General features: G+C 54.1%; 2 protein-coding genes across 2 annotated transcripts in view; one reads left to right on the forward strand and one right to left on the reverse strand.

Moving 5' to 3' along the window:
- LOC140403008 (KH homology domain-containing protein 4-like) overlaps positions 1-12,715 on the forward strand; it is a 58,212-nt gene extending 45,497 nt beyond the window's left edge. The window contains 4 exon segments of the mRNA XM_072490665.1: positions 1,130-1,294; positions 3,348-3,457; positions 4,090-4,181; positions 10,016-12,715. Of these exon segments, the coding sequence (XP_072346766.1) occupies positions 1,130-1,294; positions 3,348-3,457; positions 4,090-4,181; positions 10,016-10,224 (576 nt within the window). The 3' untranslated portion in view covers positions 10,225-12,715.
- A 2,883-nt stretch (positions 12,716-15,598) lies between these two features.
- LOC140403010 (immunoglobulin superfamily DCC subclass member 3) overlaps positions 15,599-26,009 on the reverse strand; it is a 127,047-nt gene continuing 116,636 nt past the window's right edge. The window contains 4 exon segments of the mRNA XM_072490666.1: positions 15,599-20,656; positions 20,765-20,903; positions 21,322-21,454; positions 24,695-24,799. Coding sequence (XP_072346767.1) covers positions 20,558-20,656; positions 20,765-20,903; positions 21,322-21,454; positions 24,695-24,799 — 476 coding nt within the window. The 3' untranslated portion in view covers positions 15,599-20,557.

Raw genomic sequence — 26,009 nt, forward strand, 5'->3', positions numbered from 1 at the left:
GGTTATATCTGTGTCTGGGCTGGGTTTCGGGGGTTTGGACTGTCTGATACAGGTTATATCTGTGTCTGGGCTGGGTTTAGGGGGTTTGGAGTGTCTGATACAGGTTATATCTGTGTCTGGGCTGGGTTTAGGGGGTTTGGAGTGTCTGATACAGGTTATATCTGTGTCTGGGCTGGGTTTCGGGGGTTTGGACTGTCTGATACAGGTTATATCTGTGTCTGGGCTGGGTTTATGAGGTTTGGAGTGTCTGATACAGGTTATATCTGTGTCTGGGCTGGGTTTAGGGGGTTTGGAGTGTCTGATACAGGTTATATCTGTATCTGGGCTGGGTTTAGGGGGTTTGGAGTGTCTGATACAGGTTATATCTGTGTCTGGGCTGGGTTTAGGGGGTTTGGAGTGTCTGATACAGGTTATATCTGTATCTGGGCTGGGTTTAGGGGGTTTGGAGTGTCTGATACGGGTTATATCTGTGTCTGGGCTGGGTTTAGGGGGGAGGGTGTCTGATACAGGTTATATCTGTGTCTGGGCTGGGTTTATGAGGTTTGGAGTGTCTGATACAGGTTATATCTGTGTCTGGGCTGGGTTTAGGGGGTTTGGAGTGTCTGATACAGGTTATATCTGTATCTGGGCTGGGTTTAGGGGGTTTGGAGTGTCTGATACGGGTTATATCTGTGTCTGGGCTGGGTTTAGGGGGTTTGGAGCTCTAATGTAGGGGGATCTGGCTGTCCTACTGCGTGAATCACAAGGCTAGTTTGCAAGTTTAGGAATTGTGATAGAATGTTGATATTTATTTTGAGTTTAATAGCTTCCAGAAGCTGTGTGTTCTGGAATATCGTGTACAGTTTTGGTCTCCTTACTTAAGAAAAGATGTGAATATGTTGTGAGCTGTTCAGAGAAGGTTTAACAGACACCAGGAATGTGGCGTTGGAATTGCAGTCAGACCAATCACAATCTTATTGAATGGTGGAGCATGCTCGAGGGGCCGAATGGCCTCCTGCTCCTGGAACATTTGCGAAGGCTGTCCACCTGGCGAGTGCCAGCCTGGGTGGGGCAGGGTGAGGGAACGGCGGAATAGCGGGTCCACGTTCTGAGATGTGACCTCATTCCAATTCTTGTTTGCGTGCCGCAGAGCTCCGGGGGTGTTGGTTACGCTGCATCGTTAGCTGCCAACGCACCGGGTTACGAGGGGATGCTGGCTGCACCGCGATCCTCCGCCCACCTCCCAACACCTCCGGCCCACAAGCGACGCTTCACCGAAGAGAGCGAGGAGGAATCGGCACTGCTGGGCTACCAGGTGGGAGATGCGCTCTTATTCCGTGCAGGACGTGCGGGTGTTGTGGGCTGTCTGGTTCCCCCCCCCCCCCAGACCGGGTCTCTTCCCCCCCCAAAAAAAATCCGGGTTACGGCGAGGCCTGGCCTGTCACCAGGGGCATGAGGGGATGAGTGCAGTCCCTTGGGAGGGCTGCCCTGTCAGGGGGACTGTGTGTAAGGCGGACAGTCTGGTGAAGGATCTTCTCTGGAGCCTGAGGCCGCATGTTTGAATGAGGGTGGGAGTTTGTAGTTTTGATGTCGCAGTCCAAGCAGTTCCCTCATTTCTTCACAGACTCCCCGGGGTATTTTTCACATTCAGTAGCCAAGATAAAAATGTTTCGAAGTCCTTGCTTGTCCCCAGGCCCAGAGAGCAACCAGTGAGGTATGCTGGCAAGCATCATTGGGAGCTATTGTAGCCGGGGGGGCTTCACAAGGAGAAGAGGGCTTGAGGGTGCATTATGGTACAGGATAGCACCAGTAACACAACAGCAACATTCCTGAAATGCTGCATCCCTTTGGTCAATACACTGTCCTCATCAAACACTCCCAGGACAGGTACAGCACGGGGTTAGATACAGAGCAAAGCTCCCTCTACACTGTCCTCATCAAACACTCGCAGGACAGGTGCAGCACGGGGTTAGATACAGAGTAAAGCTCCCTCTACACTGTCCTCATCAAACACTCGCAGGACAGGTGCAGCACGGGGTTAGATACAGAGTAAAGCTCCCTCTACACTGTCCCCATCAAACACTCCCAGGACAGGTACAGCTCGGGGTTAGATACAGAGTAAAGCTCCCTCTACACTGTCCCCATCAAACACTCCCAGGACAGGTACAGCACTGGGTTAGATACAGAGTAAAGATCCCTCTACACTGTCCCCATCAAACACTGCCAGGACAGGTACAGCATGGGGTTAGATACAGAGTAAAGCTCCCTCTACACTGTCGCCATCAAACACTCACAGGACAGGTACAGCACAGGGTTATGTACAGAGTAAAGCTCCCTCTTCGCTGTCCCCATCAAACACTCCCAGGACAGGTACAGCACAGGGTTAGATACAGAGTACAGCTCCCTCTACACTGTCCCCATCAAACACTCCCAGGACAGGTGCAGCACGGGGTTAGATACAGAGTAAAGCTCCCTCTACACTGCCCCCATCAAACACTCCCAGGACAGGTGCAGCACGGGGTTAGATACAGAGTAAAGCTCCCTCTACACTGTCCCCATCAAACACTCCCAGGACAGGTACAGCACGGGGTTAGATACAGAGTAAAGCTCCCTCTACACTGTCCCCATCAAACACTCCCAGGACAGGTACAGCACGGGGTTAGATACAGAGTAAAGCTCCCTCTACACTGTCCCCATCAAACACTCCCAGGACAGGTACAGCACGGGGTTAGATACAGAGTAAAGCTCCCTCTGCACTGTCCCCATCAAACACTCCCTGGACAGGTACAGCATGGGGTTAGATACAGAGTAAAGCTCTCTCTAGAATCTCTGCACCATCTTCCTCATCACCACTTGCAGAGTTGCTGCCCTGTGACTCGTTGCGTTGAGGTTGCTCTTTGCTGTTGAGTGGGTTGGTTTAGATGTGAGGTCCGTGTTCATTAGGAAGTTTCCTGTTTGAATTTCCTACCTTGCTTCCCGAGCTGTTGTGTCAATCCCCGGCCTGTTCCTGACACTATTGATTAGCCTCATTGATGGACGTAAATAGCCCAGGATGCCCAGGGCTGCCCGCTGTGTTAACGGGCCACTGGGAGAGAGCAGCTGGTGTAAGCTGCATTAATGGCAGGCTCTCTTCCTGTCTCCCGGAATGACCGGTGCGTGGGTCAGGGCATTGGATCAGCAGCCTCTGCAGCAGACTGAAATCTGGAACCGGGCACCTGTGTTTCAGCCCCGGGCTGCTTCGTTGAAGGTGCACCGTTTAAATAGAGTTGGGCAGTCAGGATGTGTTGACATCTGAAACCTAGCAATGGGATGCTGCGGTAGGGAGCATTGTTACTGCTGCTAATGCTGCTGCTTTTTTCTGCTCATAGCATGGACCCATTCATATGACTAATTTAGGTACAGGGTCCTGTCAGACTGGACGAAGTGGAAGTGGAGCGATCTTCGCTGATCCCTGCGGCCGCGTGAAGGAGGGGGACAGGTGGGTGTGTGTGTGTGTGGGGGTGGGGATGGGTGTGTCCGTCCGGTGGAACTGGCGTCCCCACATGTGCCGATCTCCGATTCAGGGTCTTTGCTGATTTCAGCGCATCTCCTGATCCTGGCCCTATGGTACATTCCACCAGGCTTCCACTCAGCGAATTGCTGTCTCCTGCTCAATGACCCAGCTGGGCGAGCCGGAGATGTTTATGCAACCGGCATATTTGTTACCATTTGGCGAGCAATGGAGCTGAACCTAATCTATTACCCACTTGCACAAGAACAGATCGAAGATGTTTCCTCGAACTCTGGGTGCGGGGCTGGGCTATTTCCAGATAAGTCACCTTCACACAGGAGCGGATAGCACTGTACATCTCCCCTTCCGAGGGTCAGTGATAGGAACAGTCTCCTGTTCTGTGCGTGGTTGATGCATTCTCTCAGTGATGAGCTGACCTGGGGAGCTGGAAGCTCAGTGTAAAAATACCTTTGATGGAAAGTCTGTCCCTGAACCTCCATTGTGGATTCCTTATTTTCATTGAGCGAGAATAAATACGTTGCATTAAATCTCGCGAGGCGTTTCTGATTTCCTGTGCAAGTTTAAACTTGCCTAACCGTCTCTGTGCTCTGCCCGGCCAGGCACCTAATGCCACCGCCGCCCCGGCTTCGGAACGAAGGGTTACTGCAGCCAGGAGAATCCGGGGGACTGTTCGGACTTCCAGCGTCTCTGGGTGAGTGAGCTGCATAGTCCACAGTTTGGGATTTGGGAGGAGGGGGGCGGGAACAGTTTGTATAATCTGGCCCTGTAATTCGTACCGTGGAGTCTGCAGACCATTTTGGGAAATCTACATTGAATCTATACTCATATATAGTATACACACTTCAACCCATCTCCGTGCCTGCAAGTACTCTCCTTTGTCAGTGTTCCCTTCCCCACTGCCTCATTACACGCTTTGGCGTCCTGAATATCGGCTACCTTAGTTGCTGGACTACAAATCCGGTTCCCATTCCCCTGCCAAATTAGTTTAAACCCTCCCGAAGAGTACTAGAAAACCTCCCTCCCAGGATATTGGTGCCCCTCTGGTTCAGATGCAACCCGTCCTGCTTGTACAGGTCCCACCTTCCCCAGAATGCGCTCCAATTATCCAAATACCTGAAGCCCTCCCTCCTACACCATTCCTGCAGCCACGTGTTCAGCTGCACTCTCTCCCTATTCCTAGCCTCGCTATCACGTGGCACCAGCAACAAACCAGAGATGACAACTCTGTCTGTCCTGGCTTTTAACTTCCAGCCTAACTCCCTAAACTTGTTTATTACCTCCACACCCCTTTTCCTACCTATGTCGTTGGTACCAATGTGCATCACGACTTCTGGCTGCTCACCCTCCCCCTTAAGGATCCTGAAGACACGATCCAAGACATCCCTGGCCCTGGCACCCGGGAGGCAACATACCTTCCGGGAGTCTCGCTCGCAACCACAGAATCTCCTATCTATTCCCCTAACCATTGAATCTCCTACAACTATTGCTTTTCTATTTTCCCCCCTTCCCTTCTGAGCCCCAGAGCCAGACTCAGTGCCAGAGACCTGGCCACTAGGGCCTTCCCCCGGTAGGTCATCCCCCCCAACAGCATCCAAAACGGTATACTTGTTTTGAAGGGGAACGGCCACGAGGGATCCCTGCACTGTCTGCCTGTTTGTTTTTTTCCCCCTGACTGTAACCCAGCTATTCTTGTCCTGTACCTTGGGTGTGGTTACCTCCCTGTAACTCTTCTCAATCACCCTCTCTGCCTCCCGGATGATCCGAAGTTCATCCAGCTTCAGCTCCAGTTCCCTAACACGGTCTTTGAGGAGCTGAAGTTGGGTGCACTTCCCGCAGGTATAGTCAGCGGGGACACCGGTGGTATCCCTCACCACCCAGATCCTACAGGAGGAGCATGTAACTGGCCTAGCCTCCATCCCCTCTTACCTTACAGAATATAGCTGCCCTGTCGACTAACTAGATCTCCGCCCTCCGACTCTGCTCCCAGTCAGCTACACTTTCTGTAAACTCCTGGCTCTCTTCTCACTCTTTGTGGAAATGTCGGAAACAAAATGAAAGGAGCACCTTACTCCCTCCTCACCTAACTCCCTTGGTCACCAAACTCTTACCATAGCACTCAAAATGCACCAAATTCAGCACTCCCTCGGTCACCAAACTCTCACAATAGCACTCAAAATGCACCAAATTCAGCACTCCCTCAGTCACCAAACTCTTACTATAGCACTCAAAAAGCACCAAATTCAGCACTCAGTGCAAACTCACTGACTCACTGTGATACCCAGTCCCACAGTAACTGTGTCCTGACTCAGTTACACCCAGTCCCACAGTAACACTGACTCACTGTGAGATGTAACATGTGCTGTGGATAACGGACTGATAATTTGGCGTCACATAACAATTTTTATTATTTTCACAAGTGGGCTTACATTAATACTGCAATGAAGTTACTGTGAAAAGCCCCTAGTCGCCACATTCCGGCGCCTGTTCGGGTACACAGAGGGAGAATTCAGAATGTCCAATTCACCTAACAGCACGTCTTTCGGGACTTGTGGGAGGAAACCGGAGCACCCGGAGGAAACCCACGCAGACACGGGGAGAACGTGCAGACTCCGCACAGACAGTGACCCAAGGCCGGGAATCGAACCCGGGACCCTGGAGCTGTGAAGAGACTGTGCTACCATGCTGCCCACATGTGTTTAGCTGCAGGTCGCACTGCGCAGCTGGGGATTGGCCCTGGACGATTCTTCCACTGACCTTCCCTCCTCCCACCTGCAGCCAGTCATCCCAGTTAGAAATGGTGACAGAGAGATACCTGTTTGATCATTTTAATTGCTCCCTGGGCTGACTGACTTTACTCGTTGAGATTTTAAATTTGTATTTCAGTCGTAAGTTTCTAAATGTGATGTGGCGGCCCTGACTTCTGTAGGTCCATCTCTGCTCTCTGTGCAAGTATTGGAACTCGCCTAGTCAGGAAAGGGGACTTGAATGGACTTCGTCACTCGTTCCTGCTCCTGATCACTGCCCAGTGATCCCTGGGTCAGAGAGAGAGGGGAAATCAGCCAGGGTTCCTGCTCCTGATCACTGCCCAGTGATCCCTGGGTCAGAGAGAGAGGGGAAATCAGCCAGGGTTCCTGCTCCTGATCACTGTCCAGTGATCCCTGGGTTAGAGAGAGAGAGGGGAAATCAGCCAGGGTTCCTGCTCCTGATCACTGTCCAGTGACCCCTGGGTTAGAGAGAGAGAGGGGAAATCAGCCAGGGTTCCTGCTCCTGATCACTGTCCAGTGATCCCTGGGTTAGAGAGAGAGGGGAAATCAGCCAGGGTTCCTGCTCCTGATCACTGTCCAGTGATCCCTGGGTTAGAGAGAGAGGGGAGATCAGCCAGGGTTCCTGCTCCTGATCACTGTCCAGTGACCCCTGGGTTAGAGAGAGAAAGGGGAAATCAGCCAGGGTTCCTGCTCCTGATCACTGTCCAGTGACCCCTGGGTTAGAGAGAGAAAGGGGAAATCAGCCAGGGTTCCTGCTCCTGATCACTGTCCAGTAATCCCTGGGTTACAGAGAGAGAGGGGAAATCATCCAGGGTTCCTGCTCCTGATCACTGTCCAGTGATCCCTGGGTTAGAGAGAGAGGGGGAAAATAAGCCAGGGTTCCTGCTCCTGATCACTGTCCAGTGATCCCTGGGTTACAGAGAGAGAGGGGAAATCATCCAGGGTTCCTGCTCCTGATCACTGTCCATTGCTCCCTGGGTTAGATAGAGAGGGGGAAAATAAGCCAGGGTTCCTGCTCCTGATCACTGTCCATTGATCCCTGGGTTAGGGAGAGAGAGGGGAAATCAGCCAGGGTTCCTGCTCCTGATCACTGTCCATTGATCCCTGGGTTAGGGAGAGAGAGGGGAAATCAGCCAGGGTTCCTGCTCCTGATCACTGTCCATTGATCCCTGGGTTAGGGAGAGAGAGGGGAAATCAGCCAGGGTTCCTGCTCCTGATCACTGTCCAGTGATCCCTGGGTTACAGAGAGAGGGGGGAAATCATCCAGGGTTCCTGCTCCTGATCACTGTCCATTGCTCCCTGGGTTAGATAGAGAGGGGGAAAATAAGCCAGGGTTCCTGCTCCTGATCACTGTCCATTGATCCCTGGGTTAGGGAGAGAGAGGGGAAATCAGCCAGGGTTCCTGCTCCTGATCACTGTCCAGTGATCCCTGGGTTAGAGAGAGAGAGGGGAAATCAGCCAGGGTTCCTGCTCCTGATCACTGTCCAGTGATCCCTGGGTTAGAGAGAGAGGGGAAATCAGCCAGGATTCCTGCTCCTGGTCACTGTCCAGTGATCCCTGAGTTAGAGAGAGAGAGGAAATCAGCCAGGGTTCCTGCTTCTGATCACTGTCCAGAGATCCCTGGGTTAGAGAGAGAGAGGGGAAATCAGCCAGGGTTCCTGCTCCTGATCACTGTCCAGTGATCCCTGGGTTAGAGAGAGAGGGGAAATCAGCCAGAGTTCCTGCTCCTGATCACAGTCCACTGAACCCTGGGTTAGAGAGAGGGGAAATCAGCCAGTGTTCCACCTCCTGATCACTGTCCAGTGATCCCTGGGTTAGAGAGAGGGGGGAAATCAGCCAGGGTTCCTGCTCCTGATCACTGTCCAGTGATCCCTGGATTAGAGAGGGGAAATCAGCCAGGGTCCCTGGTCCTGATCACTGTCCAGTGATCCCTGGGTTAGAGAGAGAGGGGAAATCAGCCAGGGGTCCTGCTCCTGATCACTGTCCAGTGAGCCCTGGGTTAGAGAGAGAGAGGGGAAATCAGCCAGGGTTCCTGCTCCTGATCACTGTCCAGTGATCCCTGGATTAGAGAGAGAGGGGAAATCAGCCAGGGTTCCTGCTCCTGATCACTGTCCAGTGATCCCTGGGTTAGAGAGAGGGGAAATCAGCCAGGGTTCCTGGTCCTGATCGCTGTCCAGTGATCCCTGGGTTAGAGAGAGGGGAAATCAGCCAGGATTCCTGCTGCTGATTACTGTCCAGTGATCCCTGGGTTAGAGAGAGAGGGGAAATCAGCAAGGGTTCCTGCTCCTGATCACTGTCCAGTGATCCCTGGGTTAGAGACAGAGAGGGGAAACCAGCCAGGGTTCCTGCTCCTGATCACTGTCCAGTGATCCCTGGGTTAGAGAGAGAGAGGTGAAATCAGCCAGGGTTCCTGCTCCTGATCACTGTCCAGTGATCCCTGGGTTAGAGAGAGAGAGGGGAAATCAGCCAGGGTTCCTGCTCCTGATCACTGTCCAGTGATCCTTGGGTTAGAGAGAGAGGGGAAGTCAGCCAGGGTTCCTGCTCCTGATCACTGTCCAGTGTTCCCTGGGTTAGAGAGAGAGAGGGGAAATCAGCCAGGGTCCCTGCTCCTGATCACTGTCCAGTGATCCCTGGGTTAGAGAGAGGGGAAATCAGCCAGGATTCCTGCTGCTGATTACTGTCCAGTGATCCCTGGGTTAGAGAGAGAGGGGAAATCAGCAAGGGTTCCTGCTCCTGATCACTGTCCAGTGATCCCTGGGTTAGAGAGAGAGGGGAAATCAGCCAGGGTTCCTGCTCCTGATCACTGTCCAGTGTTCCCTGGGTTAGAGAGAGAGGGGCAATCAGCCAGGGTTCCTGCTCCTGATCACTGTCCAGTGATCCCTGGGTTAGAGAGAGAGGGGAAATCAGCCAGGGTTCCTGCTCCTGATCACTGTCCAGTGATCCCTGGGTTAGAGAGGGGGGAAATCAGCCAGGATTCCTGCTCCTGATCACTGTCCAGTGATCCCTGGATTAGAGAGAGAGGGGAAATCAGCCAGGGTTCCTGCTCCTGATCACTGTCCAGTGATCCCTGGGTTAGAGAGAGAGAGGGGAAATCAGCCAGGGTTCCTGCTCCTGGTCACTGTCCAGTGATCCCTGGGTTAGAGAGAGAGAGAGGGGAAATCAGCCAGGGTTCCTGCTCCTGATCGCTGTCCAGTGATCCCTGGATTAGAGAGAGAGGGGAAATCAGCCAGGGTCCCTGATCCTGACCACTGCCTGACCGCCTGCGAGGGGGGTATAATGTGCTGCCTGTACCTAAGTGAGGCTGAGTGCGATACTTGCATAAAACGGGGAGATCCCAGCTGAGCGCTAACTCTGGTAAAGTGTAAACGCTGAGGAACTTGTGTCGGTCACGTGTGGGTTATTTTGTAAATCCCCCTTGGTCAGAGTCAGCCCTGCAAATGGGATTGGGAAACTGCTGGTACCCCTTCTAACATCACCTTTTTGTGTTTCTCTCTCTCTCTCTCTCTCTCTCTCTCTCTCCCTGGTTCCGCTGGTGATGAAACATTGGTGCTAACCTGCCTGCTGCTGTGTGTTGGATTCCCCGGGCCCGTGCGCCAACCCCACGCCAAATCTACATCAACAACGACTCCCTCCCAATAACAAACCCGTTTTTCTCCCCGAGCTGCTCTTGTTGGGACTGTTGGTTTTGTTCTCTGTGTGTGTGTGTGTGTGTGTGCGTGTGTGTGTGCGTTTGTGTCTCTTGTTCTTTGCCTGCCTGTAGATCACCTCGGGGACCAGCCGTCGATGAAGATGCGGAGACTGGGTGATCACGGCGCGCGCCTGGTGTCGTACGGCGGAGACTCGTCGGATGAGGAGGAGGAACATTGCAGAAGGCGGCAGAGCATGGTGCGTGGCTGGAGTGCAGAGTGCCGCTACGCGCTGCCCCCGCAGAGGGCCCAGCAACAGATGCCCTTTTGGATGGCACCATAGTCAACTGGCTCCTCAAGGGAAAGACTGGACCAACCGACGGGCCCCGCACGCCAGCTGAAGATTCTGGTGGTCTCGATGTGAACGTGTTGGCATGCAGACTGGCAAAAAGGACACTTGTCCAAGTGGAATCGAACTCCTTACCCCTGTGGTGATGCCCCCGCCAGGCTGCTGGTGCTTGGGTGCGTCCAACTTTGTGCTTTGCTTTCGGGCGGGTGGGCTGGGGAAGTTTACCAGGAAATATTTAGTTCCCAAAGCTTGAAGTTTACTTTAGTTGTTTGTCTTGTTGGTGCGCTGAGGACCTGGGTGACGATGTGAGGGTGCAGGCTGGCGCCACCTGCACCCACGCTGGACACATTCCTGCCCGTCATCACTGGCTCTGGGGAAGGGGGCAGAGCTCCACTGACCCACTGCTGTGTTTCCTGTTCTGCTGCCTGGCCTCTGATCTAAGCCCCAGTGTGGGCCCGCGTTCTGTAAAGACTGGAGACAGAGTGTGAGAGAGAAAGCTCGGCGATTCTGACTAACTACAGGAACAGCAGACTGCCATTTCCACCCGTGCTTCTGTATTGCCTCTTGGAGGGCACTTCACTCCCAGCCTTCCACCGTGCCATTCTCCAGGTGTGCACTGTCCCAACCCACCTGCCGCTGTCGTCTCCTCGCCTGTCCGCGTGCAATGCAGGAGTCCTGCTCCTCGGGGTGACCTCGCCGGGGCCATTGAGCCTGACTGTGAACCGGATCCTCCGTGGTTGGCCGCAGAGCTGTGTTAAAGAGTTCCTCAGATAGGTGCCCAAGATCAGGAATAGGAGCAGCAATGGACCATCCAGCCCATCGAGCTTGCTCCATTATTCAGTCGATCATGGATGATTAAACCGTGGTCTCCGTGTCTACTTCCCTGTGCATCTGAGATTCCCCGGTAATTCAGAAATCATGTCTAACGCAGCCTGCAATATACTCAGTCGCCCACTGGGCATGAGAATCCACAGGCCCACAGCCTTCCGAGAGGGGGAATCGTTCCCCTTCTCTGTATTAAAGGGGAGATCCTCTATTCTGAAAGGTTTGGTCCCAAACTGCCGAAACTTTCCTTCACCCCTTGGTGACCCTTTTTAAAATGTCCTGATTGGCCAGCTACGCCGCTGGTCCATAGGTCAACTCGGCAGCTTCCTGAACAGATCCATTTTGATCCCAGCCAATGAGCCACCAGAGAAACTCGCGAGTCTGCGAGGAACCTGGCGGTGATGGAGAGCTCACCCGTCTGCCGATAACTGTCCGAACTCTTCCAGAAAGATACCTGTACTCTTCGGCAGATGTGCGTTAAATAATTATCTGTGAGCACGAATTAGTATGGATAATACCTCCCCCTCCCAGTGGCTTCCCTTGACCAAACGTGAGCTAACATGAAGACCGAAACCCTCTTGAGCCACTGCCTGAAGCTCAAGTGGCAGCAGCACCTCACAGGCCAATACTGTTCCGTGCATCAAAAACCCTTGGATTTGTCCCACAACACTGAGGCCAAGAGTGCAGTACAGAGCACCGCACTGTCAGAGGGTCAGTACTGAGGGAGTGCCGCACTGTGGGAGGGTCAGTACTGAGGGAGTGCCGCACTGTCAGAGGGTCAGTACTGAGGGAGCGCTGCACTGTCAGAGGGTCAGTACTGAGGGAGCGCCGCACTGTGGGAGGGTCAGTACTGAGGGAGTGCCGCACTGTGGGAGGGTCAGTACTGAGGGAGCGCTGCACTGTCAGAGGGTCAGTACTGAGGGAGCGCCGCACTGTCAGAGGGTCAGTAGTGAGGGAGTGCCGCACTGTCAGAGGGTCAGTACTGAGGGAGCGCTGCACTGTGGGAGGGTCAGTGCTGAGGGAGCGCCGCACTGTCAGATGGTCAGTACTGAGGGAGTGCCGCACTGTTGGAGTGCTCGGTTTTGAGGGTTAGATATTAAACCAGGGCCTTGTCCACAATCCCATGGATCTTGGTTGATGAGGAATGGAGGTCTCCCTCATGTCCTGGTCTTAAATTTGCCTCTCGGCCAACATTAAAATAGAATAGTTGGTCATTGACTGGGATCTTGCTGTGCACACATTGGCTGCTGAATTTCCTACGTCACAAAAAGCCATCCAATGGTGTCTGCTGCACTGGGACCTGTCCCAGTGAAAGATCCATTAGAAACGCTCGTATTCAGTCACTGTGTTAAACATGAAAAGGTGTCATGGACACGGGACGGTATTCCCACCAAACGCACCGCCTCTATTTTACTGCGGAGAGTTTGAGCGGCGTTGTTCTATAAACCTGTGCACGCTTCCCTGCCCTGCCTGTGTGCTGCATGCGTGAAGGAGGTCAGTCCAGGGGTAGGCTGAATGCTCAGGGAGCTTGAATGTTGAGGCTAATTCATTGCTGGCCATTATAACCGTGTTAGTTATCATTTCTGACCTGTAAATATTGTGATAAAGTTCTTATCCTGTCCTTTGTAAATAAAATGAAGCTGAATATCGTTTTGATCTACTCACTGTAAAGCCTCGCAATCTGTCGGTTTGTTAAAATGTGACTTTCTGGGATGTGGGCGCCTCTGGTTCGACCAGCATGGGTTGCCATTCTCTCGTTGCCCTTCAGAAGGTGGGGGTGAGCTGTCGTCTTGTGCCCTCTGCAGTCCCTGAGGTGTAGGTACACCCACTGTGCTGTTAGGGAGGGACTTCCTGGACTTCAAACCAGTGACAGTGAAGGAACGGCCGACGTACAAGTCAGGGTGGTGGGTGACTTGCAGGGGAACCGGCAGGTGGTGGGGTTCCCAGGTATCTGCTGCTCTTGTCCTTTGGAACCTTGGTGAGTTACTGCAGTGCATCTTGTAGCTGGTGCACACGGCTGTCACTGTGCGTCGCTGGTGGAGGGAGTGAATGTGGAAGGGGGAGCAAACAAGCGGGGCTGCTTTGTCCTGGATGGTGTCTAGCTTCTTGAGTGTTGGAGCTGCGCTCATCCAGGCAAGTGGAGAGTCTCCCATCACACTCCTGACTTGTGCCTTGTAGATGGTGGACAGGCTTTGGGAGGGGGGGCAGGAGGTGAGTTGCTCTCCGCAGGATTCCCAGCCTCTGACCTGCTCTGGTAGCCACAGTATTTATACGGCTGGGTCCAGTTCAGTTTCTGATCAATGGTAACCCCAGGATGTTGATAGTGGGGGACACAGCGACGGTAATGCCATTGAATGTCACGGGGCGATGGTTAGATCCTCTCTTGTCGGAGATGGACATTCCCTGGCACTTGTGTGGCGCGAATGTAACTTGCCCCTTGTCAGCCCCGAGCCTGGATATTGTCCGGGTCTTGCTGCATTTGGACAGGGACTGCTTCAGTGTCTGGGGAGTCGCGAATGGTGCGGAACATTGTGCAGTCACCCGCAAACTCCTGACCTTATGATGGAGGGAAGGTCAGTGATGGAGCAGCTGAAGATGGTTGGGGCCGAGGACACTACCCTGAGGAACTCCTGCAGTGATGTCCTGGAGCTGAGATGATTGACCTCCAACCACTGCAACCATCTTCCTTTGTGCCGGGAATGACTCCAACCAGCGGGGAGTTTCCCCCCTGATTCCCACTGACTCCAGTTTCGCTCGGGCTCCTTGATGCCACACTCGGTCAAACGCTGCCTTGATGTCGAGGGCAGTCCTCTCACCTCAGGGGTTCAGCTCTTTGTTGAAATGTGGTCAGGAGCTGAGTGATCCTGGAGGAACCCAAACTCAGCAGGTTATTGCCAAGCAAGTGCTGCTTGAAAGCATTGTTGATGACACCTTTCATCAGCTTCTGATGATCAAGGGTAGACCGATGGGTGGTTGGCTGGGTTTGATCTGTCTTTTTTTTGTGCACAGGGAATATCTGGGATATATTCCACATTTCTGGTCGATGAAGCTACAGTAACAGCTTGGCTAGGGGTGTGGCAAGTTCCAGAGCGCACGTCTTCAGTACTATTGCTGGGATATTGGGGGCTGGTTTAGCACTCTGGGCTAAATCGCTGGCTTTGAAAGCAGACCAAGGCAGGCCAGCAGCACGGGTCGATTCCCGTACCAGCCTCCCTGAACAGGCGCCGGAATGTGGCGACTAGGGGCTTTTCACAGTAACTTCATTTGAAGCCTACTTGTGACGATCTATTTTCATTTTCATATTGTCAGGGCCCAGAGCCTTTGCTGTGTCCAGCGCCTTCAGCCGTTTCTTGCTATCACGTGGAGTGAACCGTACTGGCTGAAGACTGACATCGGTGATGCTGGGGACCTCCGGAGGAGACCGAGACGGATCATCCACTCGGCATGTCCGGCTGAAGATTGTAGCGAATGCTTCAGCCTTTTCACTGATATGCTGAGGATGGGGAGATTTGTGAGTTGGTTAATTGTCCACCGCCAGTCACGGCTGGATGTAGCAGGACTGCAGAGCTCAGATCTGATGCGTTGGTTGTGGAATGGCTGAGCTCTGTCTATTACTTGCTGCTTATACTGTGGCACACAAACCCTGGGTGGTAGCATCGCCAGTTATGCCTGGTTTTGCTCCCGGCAAGCTCGCCTGCTCTCTTCACTGAACCAGGGTTGATCCCCTGGCTGGGTGGTAATGGTAGAGTGATTCTTAGAATTTACAGTGCAGAAGGAGGCCATTCGCCCCATCGAGTCTGCACCGGCTCTTGGAAAGAGCACCCTACCCAAGGTCAACACCTCCACCCTATCCCCATCACCCAGTAACCCAACCCAACACTAAGGGCAATTTTGGACACTAAGGGCAATTTATCATTGGCCAATCCACCCAACCTGCACATCTTTGGACTGTGGGAGGAAACCGGAGCACCCGGAGGAAACCCACGCAGACACGGGGAGAATGTGCAGACTCCGCACAGACAGTGACCCAAGCCGGAATCGAACCTGGGACCCTGGAGCTGTGAAGCATTTGTGCTAACCACAGTGCTACCGTGCTGCCCTTGAGTTGCTTGACTAGTCTGTGTGTCGGCTCCTCCAGCCTGTTCAGGGGCACCAGCTGGTTCTATCGGCTGAGCATTAACCGAGACGGGGCTGTGGGGGGGGAGCCCGGTCTGTCAGCCGAGTGGGGTCAGAGGTTGAGGGGTTGGGTACGGGCGCAGGATTCAAACTGCGCTGGTGGGTCGCCCCCAGCCAGTGACCCCAGGAGCTCTGGCTCAGCTGAGGGTGATTTCTCCACCCAGCTGAACTATGGAAACGTCCGGCCACCTGCTGGCCAACCTCCGAAGTGCTCCATTCACCAGGGTAGCCGGGGATGTCTTAACTGTGGGTAAGGTGGACATTCGGCCGCGGAGACTAGATTCTGTTAAAACAATCCTGGCACGGCCTTGTCACAACCTGCAATGCTGTAAACACTTAATGAAATTAGCATCTTAAAGACAGTAGCGTTTTTTTCAAATAATTTTATTTTACCGAAAGGAAATGTTCTAAATGGAGATGTCTTTGAAGAGAATGAGGCCGTGCGGGATCCAATGTTTCCAACCCTGGATTATGAGCTGCTGTTGCACGGATAGAGTTAGAGGTGGGAGCCCCTGTTTTACCAGGACGGTCAAGGAGGTACGGATTCTAGGCTGGAGGACGAGGTGTCTCACTCTTGCCCGTCCCGATGCCCTTGGTCCAGATAAGTGAGGGGTAAAGTGATTATCGAAAGGTTAGAAAATACGGTGGATGTCTGCGTGGCCCCCCCCCACCACCACAACCCAAAGATGTGCAGGGTCTGTGGCTTGGCCAGGCTAAATTGCCCCTTAATTGGGGTGGGGGAAAGAATTGGGTACTCAAAATTAAAACAATGGATGCTGAAAATCAGAAATAAAAACACAATGCTGGGCCCTTCCTCGGAGCTGAGTGGGGAGGGACGACACATTTCACCCCCTCCCCAGCCCCGAAGGGGCGTCAGGCCGACCCGAAAACGTTAACCCTTCGTTAACTGCTTTCTCCACGGGTACTGCCCAACTCTGCTGCGCATTCGCAGCTGTTTAGCACAGGGCTAAATCGCTGGCTTTGCAAGCAGACCAGCAGCGCGGGTTCAATTCCTGTACCAGCCTCCCCGAACAGGTGCCGGAATGTGGCGACTAGGGGCTTTTCACAGTAACTTCATGTGAAGCCGACTTGTGACGATAAGTGATTTTCATTTCTGTTTCTCGTTCTGTTGTAAGGTTACTGATTTCAAGGCACACGTAGACGGTGGCCAGGGCAGGGGGGCACTGACCCCCATGCCAGGAAATGTGGGTGGGGGAGAAAATAATCTTTACAGCGACGTCAACGTACAAAGGGTGGAAAAATAATCCGCATCCCGCAGAGCCTGGTGATCAAAACGTACATTCGAGAGAAATTCAAACATTTAACAAGCATCTTTTACAAAAATACACAGAAAAGAGTTTTCATTTCATTGGTACTAGCTCCTGCTCTCAGGTTTGACTATAGACTTCAGAGTGGACAGCACTGCCCCGACGGGAGGGCAGGCGGCTGGAGCACTGAGTGAGTAACGAGGGCGTTAGCCGTCCAGCCGGAGAGGCAGAGCTCCGAGTCTTGGCCTGGGGGGTAGGTAAGTCTTGTGCCGCCCCAGCCCACACCACTCGAGGCAGTTGATTTCACACGTTATTAATCAGAAAATAGTTTTTGGCACATCACGTGTTGAAATAACAGCCCAGTGGCTAAAAAAAAAGAAATGGAGTGGCATTTTCTGGATTATTTGAGTATTTATTTTGGGAGAACACTGATGCCAGTGCTCCCACCTCACCCAGCCGGCGATCGGTTCCAATCTGTTTCTGGACATGCAGCTGGGGTGGGAGTCCCCCTTTTCAATGTGTCTCGGGCAATGTTACACAGACAGTCTGCCGTGATGGCACTTTCCAAGCAGCACACTCTCATTCGGAGCACTACAATTAACTGGGGGTTGCTAATTCCAGTCAGGGTGAGCTGTGTTAGACTTGTTCTTTTTTTAAAAAACAAACTAATTTACAGGATGTGCGTGTCGGGGCTGGAACAGCCTTTGGTGCCCATCCTAATTGCTGCCTTGAACCACAGCAGCTCCTGTGGTGTAGGTACACCCACCGTGCTGTTAGGGAGCCAGTTCCAGGATGTTGCCCCGGCGACAGTGAAGGAACGGGCGATATATTTCCGAGTCGGGATGGTGAGGGGCTCGGAGGGGAGCCTCCAGGTGGTGGGGTTCCCAGGTATCTGCTGCTCTTGTCCTTCTAGATGGCAGTGGTCGTGGGTTTGGAAGGTGCTGTCTAAGGAACCTTGGTGAGTCGCTGCAGTGCATCTTGTAGATGGTACACACGGCTGCCACTGTGCGCGGTGGTGGAGGGAGTGAATGTTTGTGGAAGGGGGAGCAATCAAGCGGGGCTGCTTTGTCCTGGATGGTGTTGAACTTCTTGAGTGTTGTTGGGAGCTGCGCTCATCCAGGCAAGTGGAGAGTCTCCCATCGCACTCCTGACTTGTGCCTTGTCGATGGTGGACAGGCTTTGGGGGGTCAGGAGGTGAGTTATTCTCTGCAGGATTCCCAGCCTCTGACCTGCTCTGGTAGCCACAGTATTTATACGGCTGGGTCCAGTTCAGTTTCTGATCAGTGGTAACCTCCAGGATGTTGATAGTGGGGGATTCAGCGATGGTGATGCCATTGAATGTCACGGGGCGGTGGTTAGATCCTCTCTTGTCGGAGATGGACATTGCCTGGCACTTGTGTGGCGCGAATGTAACTTGCCCCTTGCCAGCCCGAGCCTGGATATTGTCCGGGTCTTGCTGCATTTGGACAGGGACTGCTTCAGTATCTGGGGAGTCGCGAATGGTGCGGAACATTGTGCAGTCATCGCAAACTCCCCACTTCTGACCTACGATGGAGGGAAGATCATTGATGGAGCAGCTGGGCCTAGGTATCCCTGGTCTCGGGCTAAAGGTCAGCGAGCACCCCGTAACCCCTGCTGCAGTGTTGGAGAGAGAGGCACAGTCTTTGATTTTGGCGAAGGGAGGGACAACTGACCACTGGATTATCTTAGCTGCCGCTGCTTCAGACAAGACGACGTCCTGAGCAAATCCAGGGTTTTTACAAATTGGAACATTTGTGTCTCAGTAATTCCCCGCCCACCCCACAAAAATTAAACCATTGTTCATTCTGAATAATTCAAAAGAAGTATCTTTTGGTGAGAAATGGTTTTCTAAAATCACCCAAGCAGTAGCAATATCTGAAAATAATGCCATCAAAACTCAAAGTAAACATTACATCTGTTTGTAAATAGGATCTGGAAGAAGATGTACAACACGGTGAGGATCTCTATAGCAGGTAGAAGAAAGGGGGTGGCACCGAGACACTTACTGTAAACACGGGCCAAAGGTTCAGACCAGATTCCCCAGGAAACCTGTCCAGGGCAGGAGGGATGTTCCCATCCCCCCCCCCCCCCCATCCTGGGGAATGTGTCTACAGCGGGAAGGATCTCTCCTCCTGACCACAGCTAGAGGAGGCGCCGTGGGCTGTGTAACCCGGCCTACAGCCAGCCAGCTGACTCCTGTCAGTGCAAGGGGAGACGGTGCCCTCCCTGCCGTGCGTGGGAATACAAGGGACGGTGCCCTCCCTGCCGTGCGTGGGAATACAAGGGACGGTGCCCTCCCTGCCGTGCGTGGGAATACAAGGGACGGTGCCCTCCCTGTCGTGCGTGGGAATACAAGGGACGGTGCCCTCCCTGTCGTGCGTGGGAATACAAGGGACGGTGCCCTCCCTGTCGTGCGTGGGAATACAAGGGACGGTGCCCTCCCTGTCGTGCGTGGGAATACAAGGAACAAAAAGCTTCCGGCCTACAGAAATGGTTAAAAAGCGGGGGGAACTTTGGTATCAAACCCACCGTCAGTGAGCGTTTGGTGATCTTTTAAAAACTGACATTTAAAAAGCTTTTTTGGATTATATCTAAATTCAATAACTACTGACTGAGGTAACAAACGAGCCAGAGTGAGACACTGCCACAGGAGACGGAGTGTTTATTTGGTCACATATTAGAAAGGGGAGGATGATGTTGGCGGGTGTCATAGACTGACAGTCATGGGAAGAGGCGGTGGCCATTCAGCCCCTTGAACCCTGTCCCACCGTTCAATAATGGATGGCTAAACCAGCCCCAGATCTTTCCAGTCCAAAGATGTTCAGGTTAGGTGGATTGGCCCTGCTAAACAGCCCTTCAGTGTCGAGGGATGTGCAGGTTAGGTTACAGAGAGCAGGCTTCAGTCTGGGGATTAGTTAGTAATCCCTGGAAGTGGGTATCAGGTAGGAGGTGATCAGATGTGTCGCGACTGCTGGGGGTGGGGGGGGGGGTTTGCTGACAATGATTTTTTAAAGAGTACCCAATTGTTGTTTTCCAATTAAGGGGCAATTTAACACGGCCAATCCATCTACCCTGCACATCTTTGGGTTGTGGGGGCGAAACCCATGCAAACATGGGGAGAACGTGCAAACTCCACACAGACAATGGCCATTTCAAACGGATTGGGGCCACCACCTCCCTTCATGTCTACAGCTAGCCAGTTCTGGTTTATCAGTCGGGCTGCGTTCTGGAGAGTTGGGGGGGGGGGGGGGGGAAGAATAGGGATGGAGAGAGAGGAGAGTCTGGGACATCCTCGAACACACTGAAATTAGCAGAGACCCCACCACCTCCGGCGGTTTGTCTGTCTTTGGTCTTGGTGCGAGGAACACCCTTTTCTCTCTCTCTCTCTGATCAAACACTCAGTTTCCTGGCTCACCCCCCGATAGCCCTCGGGGACTCGGGGCGAAAACTCCATCCGGTCTGCGAGGCTGCCTGGCTGCCCGCTGACCACCTCGGAGACCTCAAAGCTATTTGATTTAAAAAATAGAAGATAAATTCAGTTTCTGTCCCTAAATCTCTAAAATCTTTGGATGTGTCGAGTCTCTTGTGTACGCTGGAAGAATATTACACCCCCTCTTTTCGGGGAGGGGTGTAAACAGTGCTGAGGGAAAGTCCCACATTGTTGGAGGTAGGTAGGTTTATGTCAGTCCCTCGGGATCCGACAGTTACTGCCCATTACCGTGGGTGCGGAGTATAAAAATGGCTCAAGTTTGAAACATTCACGTCAATTGAGGTAGGAATCTTTGGAGCGCCCAACGGCACTGGGCCAGCACGAAGAAGGCGGCGAAAGGCTGGTTTAAATCCCAGTTAAAGCAGATTTCAATTCTGATTTTCAATCCGGACTCGAACCGGGTTTCAATCAGCTCTGAAACTGGGCTAGAGTCCAAACGCGGTTTGCGAGCCGATCGCAACCCGCTTTCGAAGTCAGGTCAGATCTTTGGGTGCGAGGAATAGAGGTTCAGTGGGAAAGGTGGAGCTGGTGTTGCTGCTGGATGCTCTCAGGGTTTGGGCGCTGTTGGGTGCTCCTCCATCACCACCTGGAGCTGGCTGGGGGCACGTTCCCGCTCTCCCAGGTTCCCGGAAGCTGCATCTCCATTCTGAAACCAATCAAAAGGCAGAGGGGGGGTCAGGGCGATGGGAAGGACACATGATGGGTTTAACAGGGAATTTGTAATCAGTTTGAAGATTGGTCTCGCCATACTGACCAATTCCGTCATCTCCATCATTCTCCCAACTTCTTCCTTTTTGTCTGCCTCCACGTGGCCATTCTGCCCCTCTTGGGCCATGCTATGTCCATCCTGTGGCACTGTCCAACTCTCCTTGATGCCCTTACATCCAAACAGACTACAAACAACATGGACACAGTGAGCACCTTATCCGGATAACCAACTAACCCCCACCCTCCCAACACCCCCTCCTCCGCTTCCACCCCTCAATCCCTGCCCGATATTCCCCCCTGCCACTCCCCTCCATCCCTCCCCTGCCCCTTCACTCACTTCCCCACCCCACCCCCCCCCCCCCCAACCCCCACCCTCAACCTCCACCCTCATCACATTCCAGCCTGTCACCCTCTCCTGTTCCCTATCTCCCCTCCCACCATCCCTTTCCTCCATCCCGCAATCCTTCCTCCCTCTATCCCCCCCCCATATCCCTCCTCCGTTCCTCCCTCTATCCCCCCCCCCCCCTCTCGCTATCCTCTTCCTCTGCCCCCCTACCTATTCCTCCCCCTCTGCCCCGCCCCTCTCCCTCTATCCCGTGTTACCTTCGGCGGTATCCGAGCAGGAGGAAGAGGACACAGAAGATGATGCAGGCCATTCCAATGTGGATACCGACCACGATCCCAGTCAGCGGACTTTCTGCCGACTTCTTACAGTCACAGGTGGGATCTTGCGGAGCTGTGAACAGAGACGGGTGGGGTGGCTGGTCAGGGAGCTGTGTACCCTCACACATACCCATAGTGACGGGGGGGGGGGGGTTAGGGAGCTGTGTACCCTCACACATACCCATAATGACGGGGGGGGGGGGGTTCGGGACCTGTGTACCCTCACACATACCCATAGTGACGGGGGGGGGGGGTCAGGGAGCTGTGTGTACACTCACACATACCCATAGTGACGGGGGGGGGGGGGGTTAGGGAGCTCCGTGTACACTCACACATACCCATAGTGACAGGGGGGGGGTTAGGGAGCTCCGTGTACACTCACACATACCCATAATGACAGGGGGGGTGAGGGAGCTCCGTGTACACTCACACATACCCATAGTGACAGAGGGGGGGGGGGGTGAGGGAGCTCCGTGTACACTCACATATACCCATAATGACAGGGGGAGGGGGTTAGGGAGCTGTGTACCCTCACACATACCCATAATGACAGGGGGGGGGGGGGTGAGGGAGCTGTGTGTACACTCACACATACCCATAATGACAGGGGGGGGGGTTAGGGAGCTGTGTGTACACTCACACATACCCATAATGACAGGGGGGGGTTAGGGAGCTCCGTGTACACTCACACATACCCATAGTGACGGGGGGGGGGTTAGGGACCAGTGTACCCTCACACATACCCATAGTGACGGGGGGGGGGGTTAGGGAGCTGTGTGTACACTCACACATACCCATAGTGACGGGGGGGGGGGGGTTAGGGACCTGTGTACCCTCACACATACCCATAGTGACGGGGGGGGGGGTTAGGGAGCTGTGTGTACACTCACACATACCCATAATGACAGGGGGAGGGGGTTAGGGAGCTCTGTACCCTCACACATACCCATAATGACAGGGGGGGGGGGTGAGGGAGCTGTGTGTACACTCACACATACCCATAATGACAGGGGGGGGGTTAGGGAGCTGTGTGTACACTCACACATACCCATAACGACAGGGGGGGGGGGGGGTTAGGGAGCTGCGTGTACACTCACACATACCCATAATGACAGGGGGAGGGGGTTAGGGAGCTGTGTGTACACTCACACATACCCATAATGACGGGGGGGGGGGTTAGGGAGCTCCGTGTACACTCACACATACCCATAGTGACAGGGGGGGGGTTAGGGAGCTCCGTGTACACTCACACATACCCATAATGACAGGGGGGGGGTTAGGGAGTTCCGTGTACACTCACACATACCCATAATGACAGGGGGGGTGAGGGAGCTCCGTGTACACTCACACATACCCATAGTGACAGAGGGGGGGGGGGTTAGGGAGCTGTGTGTACACTCACACATACCCATAATGACAGGGGGGGGGGGGGTTAGGGAGCTGTGTGTACACTCACACATACCCATAATGACAGGGGGAGGGGGTTAGGGAGCTGTGTACCCTCACACATACCCATAATGACAGGGGGGGGGTTAGGGAGCTGTGTACCCTCACACATACCCATAGTGACAGAGGGGGGGGGGGGTTAGGGAGCTGTGTGTACACTCACACATACCCATAATGACAGGGGGGGGGGGGTTAGGGAGCTGTGTGTACACTCACACATACCCATAATGACAGGGGGAGGGGGTTAGGGAGCTGTGTACCCTCACACATACCCATAATGACAGGGGGGGGGGGTGAGGGAGCTGTGTGTACACTCACACATACCCATAATGACAGGGGGGGGGTTAGGGAGCTGTGTGTACACTCACACATACCCATAATGACAGGGGGGGGGGGTTAGGGAGCTCCGTGTACACTCACACATACCCATAGTGACGGGGGGGGGGGGTTAGGGACCTGTGTACCCTCACACATACCCATAGTGACGGGGGGGGGGGGGGGGTTAGGGAGCTGTGTGTACACTCACACATACCCATAGTGACGGGGGGGGGGGGGGGGGGGGGTTAGGGACCTGTGTACCCTCACACATACCCATAGTGACGGGGGGGGGGTTAGGGAGCTGTGTGTACACTCACACATACCCATAACGACAGGGGGGGGGGGTTAGGGATCTGCGTGTACACTCACACATACCCATAATGACAGGGGGAGGGGGTTAGGGAGCTGTGTGTACACTCACACATACCCATAATGACAGGGGGAGGGGGTTAGGGAGCTGCGTGTACACTCACACATACCCATAATGACAGGGGGGGGGTTCGGGAGCTGCGTGTACACTCACACATACCCATAATGACAGGGGGGGGGTTAGGGAGCTGTGTGTACACTCACACATACCCATAATGACAGGGGGGGGGGTTAGGGAGCTGCGTGTACACTCACACATACCCATAATGACAGGGGGGGGTTAGGGAGCTGCGTGTACACTCACACATACCCATAATGACAGGGGGGGGTTCGGGAGCTGCGTGTACACTCACACATACCCATAATGACAGGGGGGGGGGGGTTAGGGAGCTGTGTGTACCCTCACACATACCCATAATGACAGGGGGAGGGGGTTAGGGAGCTGCGTGTACACTCACACATACCCATAATGACGGGGAGGGGGTTAGGGAGCTGCGTGTACACTCACACATACCCATAATGACAGGGGGGGGGGGTTAGGGAGCTCCGTGTACACTCACACATACCCATAATGACAGGGGGGGGGGTTAGGGAGCTCCGTGTACACTCACGCATACCCATAATGACAGGGGGGGGGGGGTTAGGGAGCTCCGTGTACACTCACACATACCCATAATGACAGGGGGGGGGTTAGGGAGCTCCGTGTACACTCACACATACCCATAATGACAGGGGGGGGGGTTAGGGAGCTGTGTGTACACTCACACATACCCATAATGACAGGGGGGGGGGGTTAGGGAGCTCCGTGTACCTTCACACATACCCATAATGACAGGGGGGGGGGGTGGGGTAAGGGAGCTCCGTGTACCCTCACACATACCCATAATGACAGGGGGGGGGGGTTAGGGAGCTCCGTGTACACTCACACATACCCATAATGACAGGGGGGGGGGGGGTTAGGGAGCTGTGTACCCTCACACATACCCAAAATGACAGGGGGGGGGGGTTAGGGAGCTGTGTACCCTCACACATACCCATAATGACAGGGGGGGTTAGGGAGCTGCGTGTACACTCACACATACCCATAATGACAGGGAGGGGGGGTTAGGGAGCTGTGTACCCTCACACATACCCATAATGACAGGGGGGGGGTGAGGGAGCTGTGTACCCTCACACATACCTGGCATCTCAATGCTGTCTTTCAGAGACACGTACCGCCTCGTGGCGTTCCCATCTCCGTACAGGTTGAAAGCCGACATCTTGATCTCGTACAAAGCAGAGGGTTCTGGGAACAGAACAAATATTTCAACTAGGCTCAAAAAAATCAAGAAAGCACCAAGATACTGTGGAACACTCAGACAGACATGCTGCGTCTGATTTTAAATTCTTCTCTCCCTGACGGGCTGCAGAGGGTCAGTACTGAGGGAGCTCCGCACTGTCAGAGGGTCAGTACTGAGGGAGTGCGGCACTGTCAGAGGGTCAGTACTGAGGGAGTGCCGCACTGTCAGAGGGTCAGTACTGAGGGAGTGCCGCACTGTCAGAGGGTCAGTACTGAGGGAGCGCCGCACTGTCAGAGGGTCAGTACTGAGGGAGTGCCGCACTGTCAGAGGGTCAGTACTGAGGGAGCTCCGCACTGTCAGAGGGTCAGTACTGAGGGAGTGCCGCACTGTCAGAGGGTCAGTACTGAGGGAGCGCCGCACTGTCAGAGGGTCAGTACTGAGGGAGTGCCGCACTGTCAGAGGGTCAGTACTGAGGGAGAGCTGCACTGTCAGAGGGTCAGTACTGAGGGAGTGCCGCACTGTCAGAGGGTCAGTACTGAGGGAGTGCCGCACTGTCAGAGAGTCAGTACTGAGTGAGTGCCGCACTGTCAGAGGGTCAGTACTGAGGGAGTGCCGCACTGTCAGAGGGTCAGTACTGAGGGAGTGCGGCACTGTCAGAGGGTCAGTACTGAGGGAGCGCCGCACTGTCAGAGGGTCAGTACTGAGGGAGCGCCGCACTGTCAGAGGGTCAGTACTGAGGGAGTGCTGCACTGTCAGAGGGTCAGTACTGAGGGAGTGCCGCACTGTCAGAGCGTCAGTACTGAGGGAGTGCCGCACTGTGGGAGGGTCAGTACTGAGGGAGTGCCGCACTGTCAGAGGGTCAGTACTGAGGGAGTGCCGCACTGTCAGAGGGTCAGTACTGAGGGAGCGCCGCACTGTCAGAGGGTCAGTACTGAGGGAGCGCCGCACTGTCAGAGGGTCAGTACTGAGGGAGTGCCGCACTGTCAGAGGGTCAGTACTGAGGGAGTGCCGCACTGTCAGAGAGTCAGTACTGAGGGAGCGCCGCACTGTCAGAGGGTCAGTACTGAGGGAGTGCCGCACTGTCAGAGGGTCAGTACTGAGGGAGTGCCGCACTGTCAGAGGGTCAGTACTGAGGGAGTGCACTGTCAGAGGGTCAGTACTGAGGGAGTGCCGCACTGTCAGAGGGTCAGTACTGAGTGCCGCACTGTCAGAGGG

The sequence above is a fragment of the Scyliorhinus torazame genome, chromosome 26, assembly GCF_047496885.1.
Source record: "Scyliorhinus torazame isolate Kashiwa2021f chromosome 26, sScyTor2.1, whole genome shotgun sequence".
Classification (NCBI taxonomy): Eukaryota; Metazoa; Chordata; class Chondrichthyes; order Carcharhiniformes; family Scyliorhinidae; genus Scyliorhinus; species Scyliorhinus torazame.